At 38.2% G+C, this 14,201-nt stretch overlaps 3 protein-coding genes and 1 long non-coding RNA gene across 4 annotated transcripts; 1 reads left to right on the top strand and 3 right to left on the bottom strand.

Annotated features, from left to right (window-relative positions):
• The first annotated feature begins 1,730 nt into the window (after positions 1–1,730).
• LOC104898557 (auxin-binding protein ABP19a) lies at positions 1,731–2,657 on the top strand. Its single transcript, XM_010685651.4, has one exon. The coding sequence runs from the start codon at positions 1,831–1,833 to the stop codon at positions 2,455–2,457; it is 627 nt and encodes a 208-aa protein (XP_010683953.2). The 5' UTR covers positions 1,731–1,830; the 3' UTR covers positions 2,458–2,657.
• Positions 2,658–3,899: 1,242 nt separating this feature from the next.
• On the bottom strand, positions 3,900–4,509 carry LOC130592231 (uncharacterized). Its single transcript, XM_057396442.1, has 2 exons — positions 4,400–4,509; positions 3,900–4,322 (listed from the first exon to the last, which is right to left on the bottom strand). Exons 1-2 carry the CDS (start codon positions 4,496–4,498, stop codon positions 3,939–3,941), a joined length of 483 nt encoding a protein of 160 aa, XP_057252425.1. The 5' UTR covers positions 4,499–4,509; the 3' UTR covers positions 3,900–3,938.
• Positions 4,510–4,749: 240 nt separating this feature from the next.
• Positions 4,750–5,132, bottom strand: LOC130592232 (uncharacterized). The gene is made up of 3 exons (XR_008970494.1): positions 5,081–5,132; positions 4,914–5,001; positions 4,750–4,829 (listed from the first exon to the last, which is right to left on the bottom strand). It is a non-coding gene; the product is annotated as an uncharacterized LOC130592232 (long non-coding RNA).
• Positions 5,133–6,440: 1,308 nt separating this feature from the next.
• On the bottom strand, positions 6,441–8,477 carry LOC130589445 (uncharacterized). Its single transcript, XM_057390708.1, has one exon. The coding sequence runs from the start codon at positions 8,475–8,477 to the stop codon at positions 6,441–6,443; it is 2,037 nt and encodes a 678-aa protein (XP_057246691.1).
• Positions 8,478–14,201: the final 5,724 nt, after the last annotated feature.

Genomic DNA, 14,201 nt, shown 5'->3' with positions numbered 1-14,201 from the left:
TTATAAAGAATTACATATTGGAGATTCGGGTTTTATATTACTTCCTCCGTTTCGTTTTAAATATAATAAAGAAATATTTTGTATCTCATAAAAAATACTCTTTTGTTGCATTTAACTTACTTATTTATACTTAACTTATTTTTAATTAACTTGCTTTTGCTGAACTTACTTAACTGAATAAATTTTTGCTGAACAGCCTGAACTTATTTAATTGAAATTTTATTGAAAACTTATTTTGATGAATTTAACTTATTTTTATAAACTCATTTTTACTGAGCATATTTTTGTTGAATGTTAACTTATTTTTGCTTAACTTAACTTACTTTTATTGAAATTTATTTTAATAAGCGGAGTAGAACAAAATCTCAATCATCTTAGAGAATTGAGAATCAAATTTTCTAGATACCGTGGGGCGTTTGATGTAAGGGATAGAAGGGGATGGATGAGGATGAGGGGAAGAAGGTAAGTGAAATTAGGGGTGTAAATAAGACGAGACAACTTGCGAGTTACTTGTGAAACAAAGGTGTGTCTCTCTTGTTTTATTCCTATCCTTTCATCCTTTATAATCCTCACCCTTAAACAAATAAATCATTTCTCTTAGGGGTGTAAATGATGCAAGTCGAGGTCGAGTTTGGATAATCTCGACTCCAACTCTGAAACTCGAAGTCAAGCTTGACTCTACTTGAAAACTCGCGAGCTTGAAAAAATCAAACTCGACTATAACTCGATAGAGCTGATCATTTTAGCCCGGCCCGCAGGATCAGCCCGAACCATTTTTGGGCCGGGTTTTGGGCAGAATTTTTGGCCCGCGGTCGGGCCCGACCCGATTTTTTTTTGCTTTGGGTAAGTCAAAAATGGCTTTTTAGTTTAGTTTTTGGCCCGACTTGATTTTGGCCCAAAAAGCCCACTCATTTTGGCTTGAAATAGCGAGCTTTAGGTACAAATTCGGCCCGACCCGACCAATGGGTAAATTTTTTTAGGTACGACCCGACCCGACCCATGATCACCTCTAGAACTCGAATCAAACTTGAACATGAAGCTCAAGCTCAAACTTGAATTAGGGCTCAACATAAACTTGAGTCAATCCATGTACCTTTAGTTAGGTACTTGGAGTAGCGTTCTATAGAGAGAAAAAAGTTAGTGTTACATTGTCTAGCTAAAGTGAGACTTTATGAACCATAAGATTGTTATTTTCTGAAAAACTTGAACTTATACGGTGGTTAAAGTTAAAAAGTCATTGACAAATACAAGAAATAATACTTCTGTTTTTTTAGATACTATATTTAACCCATTAAAATAGCAAATATCGCATCTAAAAAAATAGAGAAAGTGCCTAAAAAGAATAGAAGATACGATAAAGACCAAGTTTGTTATAAAAACATATGATATCTTCAAATAATGCAGGAGTATATAAGAGTATTAACAATCACCTACCATCTATGAATTTTCCATATAGCTGAATTGCTGAAATGCAATATGTTATTTCAATCATTTAAGCTCCGTACTTTGCTGACTGCGTCTAGTTGAAATTATTAATTTTCGGTTCCTAGATAATATTGTTAAAGATAAAGTCAAAGGCATTGAATACACGAAGGCTTTATTCCTAAAATGTGTGATAATTGACTATAAAATTTGGACAGCAAAATGTCTAATATTTCCCTTTGGTTGACGAAGGAATGAAGGATGAGTACTCTCTCTATATATATAGGGTGCCAATCTTGGCTACCATATCTTATCTCATATGCAAGAAAAACACGAAGAAAGTAATAAATCTCCCCTTAGCAAATCTACCTCTTAGGCTCTTATATTTCTAGCATAATTGATTACAAAATGAATAACCTTATAGTTTTCTTCACTTTTTCTCTCTTGGTGTCTCTCTCTCATGCAATAGAAGTTGATTTTTGTGTAGCAGATCGTAGTCTCCCAAGAGGACCAGAAGGGTATGCTTGTAGAGACCCTGCTACTCTAACTACAGATGATTTTGTTTATACTGGTTTCCGTGGTGGTAGAACGATCACAAATGTACCCGGAAACAACGTAACTCTAGCATTTGTTGATCAATTCCCAGCTTTGAATGGTCTAGGTATTTCCATGGCAAGGTTAGACTTTGGTGTCGGTGGAGTAATACCTGTACACTCACACCGAACATCAGAAGTTCTAATTGTATCAAGGGGATCAATAATTGCGGGATTTATTGACACAAACAACACTGCATACTACAGAAGACTTGAGGTTGGAGATGTTATGATTTTCCCACAGGCCATGCTTCATTTCCAGGTTAATGTTGGTACCACCCAAGCTACCGCATTTGTTAGTTTGAATGGTGCAAACCCAGCTATTCAATTCACAATGAACTCCTTATTTGGCGGTAACTTACCTGCTGAGATAGCTCAACAGATCACTCTTCTAAGTAATGCAGAGGTGATGAGGATGAAGAGGGCATTTGGCACTGCTTAAAATTCTATTCAAGTTATTCTTTATTGGTTACCAAATCAACCACTTAATCGTTGACATATGTTTCTTGTTTCAATTCTTTCATAGTTATCACTTTGAATGTATAAAGTTTACTTTATAGTATGTTCATTCACCAATAAATAAATTCATTCATTCTAAAGCAATGTATACCGCATAAAAGACACATTTGTTGTACCACATAATTATCCAATTTTTGGGTGAGTGAAAGTGAGGTACCGACAAGCACCAACCAGATTGCGAGAATGAGTCAGATCAGCCACTAAAGGACCTGAATCTGCACTAAGTTTAGAGTTATTAGTGTCAACAAGAGTCATTGCAGGCTGACAAGTCCCTATGCCTACACGCTCCATTATTTCCTGAGCATACTTCCTCTAAGAAAGATCAGAAGCATATAGAAAGAAGTACGAGTTACTGAAATACCCAAGAAAATAACATAGAGGCCCCAATCAGTCATATGAAATTCAATTTTCATAGTACTAATTAATAGCGCAGTCCTCAAAGAATCAGAAGTTGTGCACAAAATGATAAAATACCCTCTTATCCCACGATATCTATACCTATGAGTGTTTAGTTAGCAATAGACCTGGTTACTGGACAGGGTAGCCCAATGGATATAGGGTTAGAGTCAAATTTGTAAGACTTTTATTGAACAGAGCTTTATTGGATAGGATCATTATTGGACAGGGTCATTATTGGATAGGATCATTATAGGGCCAATAAAGAAACCCAATAATTTTGAAAAATAAAATAGGTTTTGTAAAAACAATTACATATTCGAATTTTTTCCTTGAATAATGCTAAAAAGGGGATTAATTCCCAAAATGTGCTAGAAAATTTTTTATTTCCCTGCGTACCGTCCACGTAGGACGGCACGCGAAAAAAATTTTTTTTTTTGTTTTAACGGAGGTAAACCGCTACTCGGAGTAGCGGTTTACTTCAAACAAAACCGCTACTCCGAGTAGCGGTTCATTCACCTAAACCGCTACTCAGAGTAGCGGTTTTAATGAGTGAACCGCTACTCGAGTAGCGGTTTCCTCCTCGGGTAAACCGCTACTCCAGGTAGCGGTTCATTCATTAAAACCGCTACTCTGAGTAGCGGTTTTGTACCCACTACAAACTCATCATTGTTTCCACATAACTGGCCAACTGCCAGAACGCCAAAAAAATTCCACAATCCCAAACAACAACATCCAACCTAGCAATTCCAAACAATTATCCAACCTCCAATTTCAACATTATCCAACCTGCAATTCCAGCAATTCCAAACAATTATCCAACCTCCAATTTCAACATTATCCAACCTGCAATTCCAGCACCAAATTCCATTCAACAACACCAAATATAAGCCACACATTGATCACTCATCACCAATCATACACATTCAAATGTATGTAAAAAAATTTAGTTACAAGTTAGAGTGAGAAAATAATGTTAACTAACTACATAAACAATAAATGAAACTTCTAAAACCCTCTCTTCTTCTTTTGTGAAGGTGTAGATGAGCTAGGTGTGGTTTCATGAGTCTCTGCAATGGCATCAAGAGAAGGGGGAGTAGTGTCAGAACGTCGTCGATAGGCCCTCTGAGTGACTGGAGGTGAAAGCAAAGCTGATGTGGTAGATATATGGGCAGCAGACGTAGAAGATGTAGAAGTCGATGTATATCCAGCAGAAGTAGGCACGCCCTGTACGATGTGGCCATGTCCAGCTCGGCCAACAGCATCAACACACAGTCCCCTCATAGTCTGCAATGTCTGCGCATACAAGTCACGCACCATATCTGGAGGCAATGACTCAGAAGCCTCTAGCACAGTACCGCACCTATGAGCAATATCAGATAAAGTATGTGCCTGAATAGAAAGAAAAAAATACATATTATATAGTTGTATAAATAAATAAAAGTGCAACTAAAAATCAGTTAACTTACCAGTACTATATCTGCAGACGCAGGCTGATAATGTGTAGAAGGTGGTCGCCTCGATGGATTCGTCAGGCGTAACCTCGTGATGCGACGAAACCATATCATATACTCGTCAAAGGCAGAGTACGACCACTAAAAGGAGTGCCCTGAACTATGTGTCCCTCGCGCTCATCCCAATGTGCAATGTAAGGTCGATGTCTGAGCGGATAGTTCTTGTTCTTCGACCTCCGATCTATGGCATGAAGGGTTGTGCTCGTATCAGAAGGTGCGGGAATCGTCTGCTCGAATCCAAACTGGCGCATAACTCGACCAGGGAAATGGAACTCTACAATGTCGAAACAGATAAGTGGGGCCATGTGCGCCATACATGTCGATCAGCTCGACATATAGCAGGTAACAACGCCAGTCTCGCATCAGTATATGGCTGCCAAGTCATCTACAAAAAATAGAATCTTACAAATATTAGGCAAAAGAAGAGTCTACCAATGTATATAAGTTAGGCAAGTACGAGCCTATGTACCTGCTCGTCCGTCTGATGGTCAAGTGCATCCCTGTAGTAAGGAAGCCCACCTGCTGTGTGGGACCTAGTGATGTGTACTCGAAGCCAACTGAAAAGAAATATACGTTATTATCCATGAGAAAAATGAATCTAAAAAATGTCAACAAATGTGAGACATTGAATATTACCTGACAGCTAAGGGGTCAATCCCCGGAACATGCTGGGAGCCTAAAATAGGAAGCCTCGTCAAACTGTGGAGGTGGGTCCCGCACCCTCGAAATCCGAGGTCTGCCAATGTGTATGTGCTCCCATGCCCAAATCTGTAACAACAACACAGGGCCACCTAACTCCCTCGCACCCCTATGTGATGCCCGACATAGCTGCCGATACAGGTATGCAAGGGTCGCACTACCCCAACTATATGTCCCTGCTACGTCGAGATCAGCTAAAAGCGGGAGATAAAGAACCTGGACTGCATCTCCACTCTTGTCGGCAAAAAGAATGGACCCATCAATGCAAGAATGTAAGCCCGGGCAAATCGCTGGACAGTCACCTCATCAGCATCATTCGGCAACAAGAAAAAATGTTGCCGAAGCCATGTCAATCTCAAAGACGAACCCTGGAGAACTTTGGGCTCGTTCTCCGGTGTGTTGGGCCAAATCCCTAACAACTCGAAAACTAATGCAGCCCAGTTACCCTCGCCTCGACCAATAACAGGTGCCCCGTGACTCTAAGTCCAAGGATAACAGCGACATCCTCCAAAGTAATCGTCGCCTCCCCAACAGTCAAATGAAATGTATGGGTCTCCTGCCTCCATCGCTCCACTAATGCCGTCAGAAGTGGTCTATCAATCTCCAAACCTCCCCCTACCAAACGATGTATGCCGAGAAAACCAGCCCGCTCGACATACCGAAGAACCCTATCGTGAATCTCCCAGTCAAGATAGAGACTGTGATGATGCAACCGACACTAGTACCGTGTCCGCTACTCCCCTCCAGACATCCTCACTCCGATGCTGGTCCTGGAGGGTGAGAACGCTGCGATCAGTGGGGCCGGGAAAGATGGACTGCGCCATCAGACCTAATAAGAAAAAAAAAATATACCGGTTAGTAACAAAATGAGGACTATTGAAATAATATAAATTTTTGAAATTTAACAAAATATGAAAACATTTACCCAGATGTTCCTTCACCGTTCTTATTAGGACATCTTTGCTTATTGTGTCCTGAAACCTTACAAATGCTACATCTATATTTGCCAGACCTATCAGCTGCATCCATTTCATTTTGTATTCGAGTGGACCGTGGACGTCCAGCTCCACGTTTTAGCCTCTCATCAGCTATAATTCTCGGACCATCATATGGAGAACAATTATGCATATCAGGCACAGGCTTGAAAAAGGACATATAAGTAGATCGATACGAGCTAGTCAGAAATGAAGCGTCCACAAAACCACTATATGACAAGCTCCGGTGACGACATCCGCAAGGACATGAGAACACGGCAACTTATATATTATGACTTTCTCACATGTACATGTCTTCTGCATTAAGTTAACCGTGTGTTTCTTTCCACCTTTCCCGCAATACGGTCTCCACGACCAGTAGTGACCTCAAATAGCCCTCGCTCATAATCAAACACAATCACCTCATGAGCACCTGCCTTCTCCATGTTCTTTTCAATGATGTTAGTCGCCTTCGGGCTATAATCATGGCCTTCCTCAAGTCTTTTTCTACCTAATTCTCTCCTTGTAGCAAAATAAGAATTGACACGATAAAATGTCATTCTTACCAAAGCAGTGATCGGTAGACATCTTGCTCCTTTTAGGACACCATTAAACACTTCAGACATGTTGGTGGTTTGCACACCATATCTACACCCACCATCATGATGTAGAGACCATAGATGAAGGGGAATGTCCAACAGATATCTAGCTGCCTCGACATTAATGGAGCCAATTCGATCCATATAGTACAAAAACTTCCTTTTCTGCCTAGCATATGCAGCTTTTCCGAATAGGTTCTTGATGGCAGCATTCTTATACTTCGAATTCAAGTTCGAAGCAAGATGACGCACACAAAAGCGGTGATGTGCATATGGTTCCTCCCAACCACTACCAGGCTCATTCATAGCTGCAAGGATACCCCTATGACGATCAGAGATGACACACAGATCCTTTCTATCTGTGACGGAACGTCTAATGCAAGCTAAAAACCAAGACCAGTCCTCCGTGCTTTCTTCCTCCACAACAGCAAAGGCAAGTGGGAATAGCTGGAAATTAGCATCTGTTCCCATAGCAATCAATAATTTGCCTTTGTATTTCCCGTACAAGTGAGTACCATCTATAGTGATAAGAGGCCGACAATGACGGAATCCGGAAATGGAGGGTTTAAAGGCCCAGAAGACCCTCCTAAAGATGTGCGTAGTAGGATCTTGTGTTGGGATCGTACTCCAGTAAACGACAGTGCCTCGATTGGACTCTTTCAAGGCTTGCAAGTACCTCGGTAACTCTTGATACGACTTCTCCCAATCACCAAAAATATTGCTGATTGCCTTTTGTTTTGCTAACCAAGCTCTCTTATATGTTATTGAAAATTGATATTGGTTCTTCACAAAAGTAAGGATGGACTGAACTTTGAATGAAGGATCAGTCCTAATGAAATCCTCGATAAGATCAGCAACGAAATCTGATGAAATGAGAGGATGGTCTCCACATGTTATGTCTCCTAAACAATTGCTTGCATGTGGACCAACATATCGTACAATTTTGAATGAGAACGACTTAGTCATGATTGCACGCAACCTCCATGGACAGTGACACACTTCCTTTCTAGCACATTCAATGACATACTTTGTGGGCTCTGACTCTAACACCCGAAACATCTGGTTTCTAGAGATCGACCATGCTTTCACAAAATTCTTTAATTGCTGCAATGAGGCGAACTCTTGTCCTATCTCAAATTCAGAAGCCACAGTTAATGAACCAGTGACATTCCAAGTCATCCATGAATCTATTAACCTTTGATCAACTTCGTCAACTCTAAGCCAATCTTGTGAAGGAACACCAGCCTTTATTGCCTTGTCAGCTAATTCTCTTGCATCATCATCCTCATCCCTATCAGAATCCACATGCTCCTCCTCGTTTCCCAAAAAATCAACATCATTTTGATGTAGAGTGTCAAGATGGAATGTGGATGGTATGTGGGGAGACGAAGCAGGAGAAATAAACTCATTCATGTGCTGATTTACATAATGTGGGTCTGACAACATGCTAGTAAATGATTCAAATTGCATATTAGGAGCTGATGTCGGTACCTCCATGCTATCCCTAAAGTCCATTGAAGGTACATAACCCACATTACTTTGCACATTTATCTCTTTGGGAACTTGTTCAATGTACACCTCCATTGCCATGGCTGACGTTTGTGTCACTGAAAGCCACATAGCACTCAGTGACTCGTCATCCTCTAGTGCAATTGGCACATATTTTCCCGGCATCGGATATCTCATAAACAATTTCAGTTCCACATACATACGATCACATCCAACAACGTCATATACCCTATTCAGAATCTCTTGAAACATCATACCGGAATTGATGAACAAAAACTTTTTCCTTCCACCTCTATATACAATATCAACATCATTTTGAGATAATTCACCATTCCAATAAAGGTATAGAGGATATTTAGGTTGTTCCATATTCTACATACAAAAAACATAATGTTTAATTAAGTTATTCTTATTCTACATATTCAAACAATATAACACTATTTTTCACCTATACTAGTAGTATTTACAACATAAACACAACAATTCATGCAAAATCAACCATCACAAAATGCTCAAATTCATTTTTAACCAACCAACAACTAAATTATACTAATCAAACAACTAAACAATATGCTAATAACCTTCGAATTATACTAATCACCTTCCAATTATACTAACCTTCCAATTGATACAAAATAAACCATCACAATATCCTAAATTTTTAATCATCAACAACTAAATTATACTAATCAAACTAAACAATTTCCATCTAACAAATATGGCATGCTACACAAATTAAATTAAAAAAAACAAAAAAAAAAACACAAATACTCACAAAGATCGCTGTGGTCGGAAGAGAGAGGGAGAAGTGACGGATTGTGAGGTGCCGCTGTCGTCGGAAGAGAGAGAGCAAGAAGTGACGGACTCCGGTCGCCGGCGATGATGATCTAATGCAGCGTCGTCGGAAGAGAGAGAGAGGGAGAAGTGATTGTGAGAGAAAAAAAATTTCGAGCACCTGTAGATTGGGAAATTGGGGGATTTAGGTCTGAATTGGGGATTTTTATAAACCGCTACTCGGAGTAGCGGTTTTCTTTAATGAACCGCTACTCCGAGTAGCGGTTTACAACGGGTCCAAAAATCTTGTAAACCGCTACTCAGAGTAGCGGTTCATTAAATAAAACCGCTACTCAGAGTAGCGGTTGATTTTAAATATAACCGCTACTCTGAGTAGCGGTTTTAATGCATTAACCGCTACTCTGAGTAGCGGTTTTATTGCAGTTTTAAAAAAAAAAAATTTTTTCGCGTGCCGTCCTACGTGGACGGTACGCAGGGAAATAAAATTTTTTCTCACACATTTTGGGAATTAATCCCCTTTTTGGCATTATTCAAGGAAAAAATTCTTACATATTCGGATTCACATTCATTTAAACTTACTTTTGGCTCTCTTTGTTCCTTGTTTTTCTTGCTTAGCTTGTTTCTCGACCCGCACATTATCGAGCCGCTATCGACCCACTATCGATTTGGCCCGACCCTCTACCGACCCTTTATGAGGTGACCCTCTTATGACACGACTCGCTTCTGAACAACATTGACCCTAACCCGTCCAATAATCAAAGTCTAGTAAGCAAGGGATTGAAAGAGTTATTTCAACCCAAAGAATCTAATTTTAAAAGAGCTTGTGAGAGAAGGTTTTTAATAAATGAGAAAGAATTGGGCATGTTGATGAAATGAAATGCAACTTATGCTAAGTTTGATAAGGTAGCAACTATTTAACTTAAGCATCATCTTCCTCATCCCTTTTTGTTGTTCTCTCTTCTAAAGTTTGGCATAGCCGTTTGGGTCATCTTGGAGATCAAGTTCTTAGTTTTCTTAGAAGTCATAATTTAATTCAATGTAATAATAATACACCTCTCTCTTTTTGTCATGGGTGTCAATTATGCAAACATTATAGTCTCCCTTTTTCCATTTCAGTGACTAAGACTTATGCTCCTTTTAATATTATTCATACCGATTTATATACTTATCCTCTTACTAGTCCTGCAGGTTATTGCTATTACTTACTTTTTCTTGATGATTATTATCACTATTTATGGGTGTTTCCTCTTAAAAATAAATCGGATGTCTTTTCCACCTTTGTGCGTTTTCATGCTTATGTTAAGACTCAATTTGGCATCTCTATTAAGTCTTTGCAATGTGATAATGGCCATGAATATGACAATGCTCCTTTTACTCTATTTTCTCTCACCCATGGCATGATTTGGTGACATTCGTGTCACAATACGTCTCCTCAAAATGGCAAAGCTGAACGTATGATTAGGAGTATTAATGATATTTATTGTTCTCTATTATTTCATGCGTCTCTTCCTCCTATTTTTTGGGTTTAATCTCTCAATATGGCTATTTATTTATTAAATATTCGCCTTACTCGTCTTCTTGGTAACCTCGTCCCGTGCACATTCTCTTTAACAAGGCTCCTTCTTACGATCATATTCGTACTTTTGGATGTCTTTGTTATCTTAATCTTTCCTCCACTTCTCCACACAAAATGAGTGCCCGTTCAATTACGTGCATTTTTCTTGGTTAACCCTCGTCTCATCGAGGTTATAGGTGTCTTGATATTACCACCAACAAAAGCATTATTTCACGTCATGTTATTTTTGATGAGTTTTCCTTTCCTAACTCCTTAAATTGCATTCCCTAAAATTCTGATTATGTTTTCCTCTTAGCTGATTTTAGAGCCCAATCCAACTCCTCCATTAATCCCGGTCTCCCCTAATCCCCTGTCCTAATCTTCAGCTCATGCTTCCAGTCTTGTTTCTCATTGTCCTCCTATTGGGCCACGAGCCCAGCAGCATTCCACCCCCTCTTCTCTTTTTCCGGACGTGCAAGGTGGGGATAATGGGCCACTAAATTCGCGTGGGCCTCCTGACTCAGTAGCGGGTTTCTAGTTGGACCTTCCCTTGTCTCCGTCTCCTTCTTTTCTAGGCATGCGTGCTCATGGCCTTTCCCATTCTCATGATTCGTCTATTTTCCAACCCTCCCATCCAGGTCATTCCATGAAAAATCGATCCCGATCCAGTATTTCTAAACCAAATTTGAAATATGCTAGCCTTGCTCTTATCACTTCTTCTCCTTCTTCCATCTCTCCTCTTCCCCGATCCCATTTACAAGCTCTTGCTGATCTTAACTGGTCTAACGCCATGTGTGATGAATATGCCCTGATTGACTCTCATACTTGAATTTAGTTCCTCATCCTTCAGATGCCAATGTTGTTCGTTGCTTATGGGTTTTCACTCACAAGGAGAAATCTGATGGTGTTTTTGAACGGTATAAGGCTGGTTGGTGGCTAATGGTAAAAGTCAAGTGGTGGGAGTTGATTGTGGTGACACTTTTAGTCCGATCGTTCGACCCACTATAATCCGTACTGCGTTGAGTTTGGCGATCTCTCGGTAGTGGTCAATTCATCAGTTGGATGTCAAGAATGATTTTCTTCATGGTGATATTCATGAGACTGTTACATACATAAGCCTCCTGGGTTTGTTCATCCTGTTAAGCCTAAGCATGCATCTCTTCTTCGAAAGTCTCTTTATAGTTTGAAATAAGCCCCCCATGCTTAGTATTAGCGGTTTGCGACTTATATTCTATGTTTGGGCTTTGAAAATAGCAAATGTGATACTTCGTTGTTTATTTTGAAATGAGGCTTAGATAACACTTATCTTCTCCTCTATGTGGATGGCAGCATCCTTACTTGTTTGATAAGCGCATATGTTTCTATATTTTTGTCCCCTAAAATTAGTCTTATGGTTGTCTTCTATGTGTTATTTTATAATATTTATTGACTTTTATTAATAAGTGACGTATTTATGTCCATATTATATTTTATTGAATAATTAGCTTAAATAGTGTGTTATTTTATTATAGGTATTTTACAAGTTCAATTTGCTAAAGGAAGACAACAAGACTAAAAGAAAGAAGAGAAGAAAAGAAAAGAAGAAAAAAAAAATATAATAAAAGTGAGCCCAAGCTCACGTGAGGTTGGAAGTAAAACAAATAAGACAAAGAGATTTGTAAACTTCTTCACATCTGTATACTCAGAATCCAAAAGAAATAAGAAGTTGTTTCTATTTTCCTACTTCCTCGCAAGAAATAGCAAGAGGAGATATGATTTTATCTCCTCAAATTTTCAAGATATGCTTGTTTATCAGATTTTCAGTTACGAAAATCTATCTTTTTTTATTCTATCTTCTACACAACTCGATATAAATTCACCAGTCTCGGAGATGAAAAAGACGCACACATACAAGAGAGTTCGTGAGAGTGAAGAACATAATCGGGTTCGTCCAAGATCGACAAGTTGATAGAAATTGAAGAATTATTGCGTTCGGAGGCGAATTGAGGGTAGCGGCTACATCAATTCGGGTCTACAGTCATGAGTTTTCTCTCTCTTCTATTTTCAATTAGTTGTTCTTGTGATTGAACTGGATTTTATCTGAATTTATTCATATTTTCAGTTTCTTATATTTCTATTATTTGAGTCTAATTGGTTAACGCTGAGTTGATTGATTTTAATTATTTAATTTCGTATTTATACAATTCATACTATTGTTGGTTGGTTATGAAATTTGATATCTTTACTTGTAATTGGACGCAATTAGTTGTTTAGATACTCAAATTGTGCTATATGACTATTAGGCGCTGCGTTTAATAGTTGGATAGGGAGGACGACTTGAGATTAATAAGAGTGAGCGCCTCATCTTAATATTCTTAAGTGTATGAATTGTGCTAATAAAACAAGTTTATTAGGGTTGGATTTGTCTTAGCAAGATTCTAGATTTTTAGTGAGTAAGACAAGAATTGATCGCGGCGATAATTCACCAATCTAAATGCTAAATTAACTATTAAAGTGGTCTCATTCATAAAGGTTAAGAAGCTAAATTATGACTAAACATTCTATGATCGAATCGGGAATTAATAGAGTTTGTGTGTCGTCACTTGTAATTATTAGTTTAGTAATAGTTTTAATTTTACTTCGTCTAAGTATTTGGTTACAACCGAAACCCCCCTAATCGTATATATGTGAATAGTGTAAATAGTGTAAATTCGTATATAATATATGTTTTTGTCACTTAGTTGAATATTTGAGTTTAGGAATTATAATAATCTTCTCGTGGGATCGATCCTTTCTTACCTTTGTACTAGTTATAAACATTTTTTAAGGTTAAAGTTAGGTATTATAAATTATTAATTTGTGTACGGCAAACGACTCGTATCAAATTTTGGCGCCGTTGCCGGGGAGATTATTTTTTTAGTTCCTAACATGTTAAAGTTTAACTTGGTGTTATTTGCATTTTTTTTGTGTATAGTTGATTTCATATTATTTATGTTTTCTTAGAATTATGCATGCACTGTTACAACTTCACATTTAGACGTATATAAGGACAAGTTGCTATTATCTTTTGGGTCCTTGCAAACTAAAGTGCTTATCTTAACATAATCCCATTATATATTATGAAGAGTAATATATTTCTCTCATAGGTAGTGTTTAGTTCTAGTGTTTTAGTACTTATTAAATATGTGTTCTTAGTTGTACTATATATATATATTTTTTTCGTTTCATTTCTTTCCACAAGTAAAGTTTACATCATATAGTATAATGTTTACTGTACATCACTAATCACAACAGCAACAACTTTCAGGAGTTAAGAAAATGTTTTTGTATTTGTATACCTCATAATAAACACGCCTATAACTTATATGCAATGTATGGAAGAAAACAAATTGTGTGTGTTCAATTATATACATCCAGAAGGATTTTACTTTGATGTTGTTAAAGCAACGAAAATATACCTCTTGTCCTGTCTTGGTCTTCATAATACAATGAATCTATGATACAGTATAATCTTGATTGAAAGCCTTGTCCGTCAGACCATCTCTTTATTCTCTAACTCCCAAATGATGAGACACAAATTCTTCTAATAAATTTCCCTACACAATCAACTGTGCAGAAGGTGCTTGCTCTCTCTGGTTATGCAGTTT

Source organism: Beta vulgaris, chromosome 7 (genome assembly GCF_026745355.1).
Source record: "Beta vulgaris subsp. vulgaris cultivar EL10 chromosome 7, EL10.2, whole genome shotgun sequence".
NCBI lineage: Eukaryota > Viridiplantae > Streptophyta > Magnoliopsida > Caryophyllales > Amaranthaceae > Beta > Beta vulgaris.
This window is presented reverse-complemented; position numbering and strand designations above follow the sequence as displayed.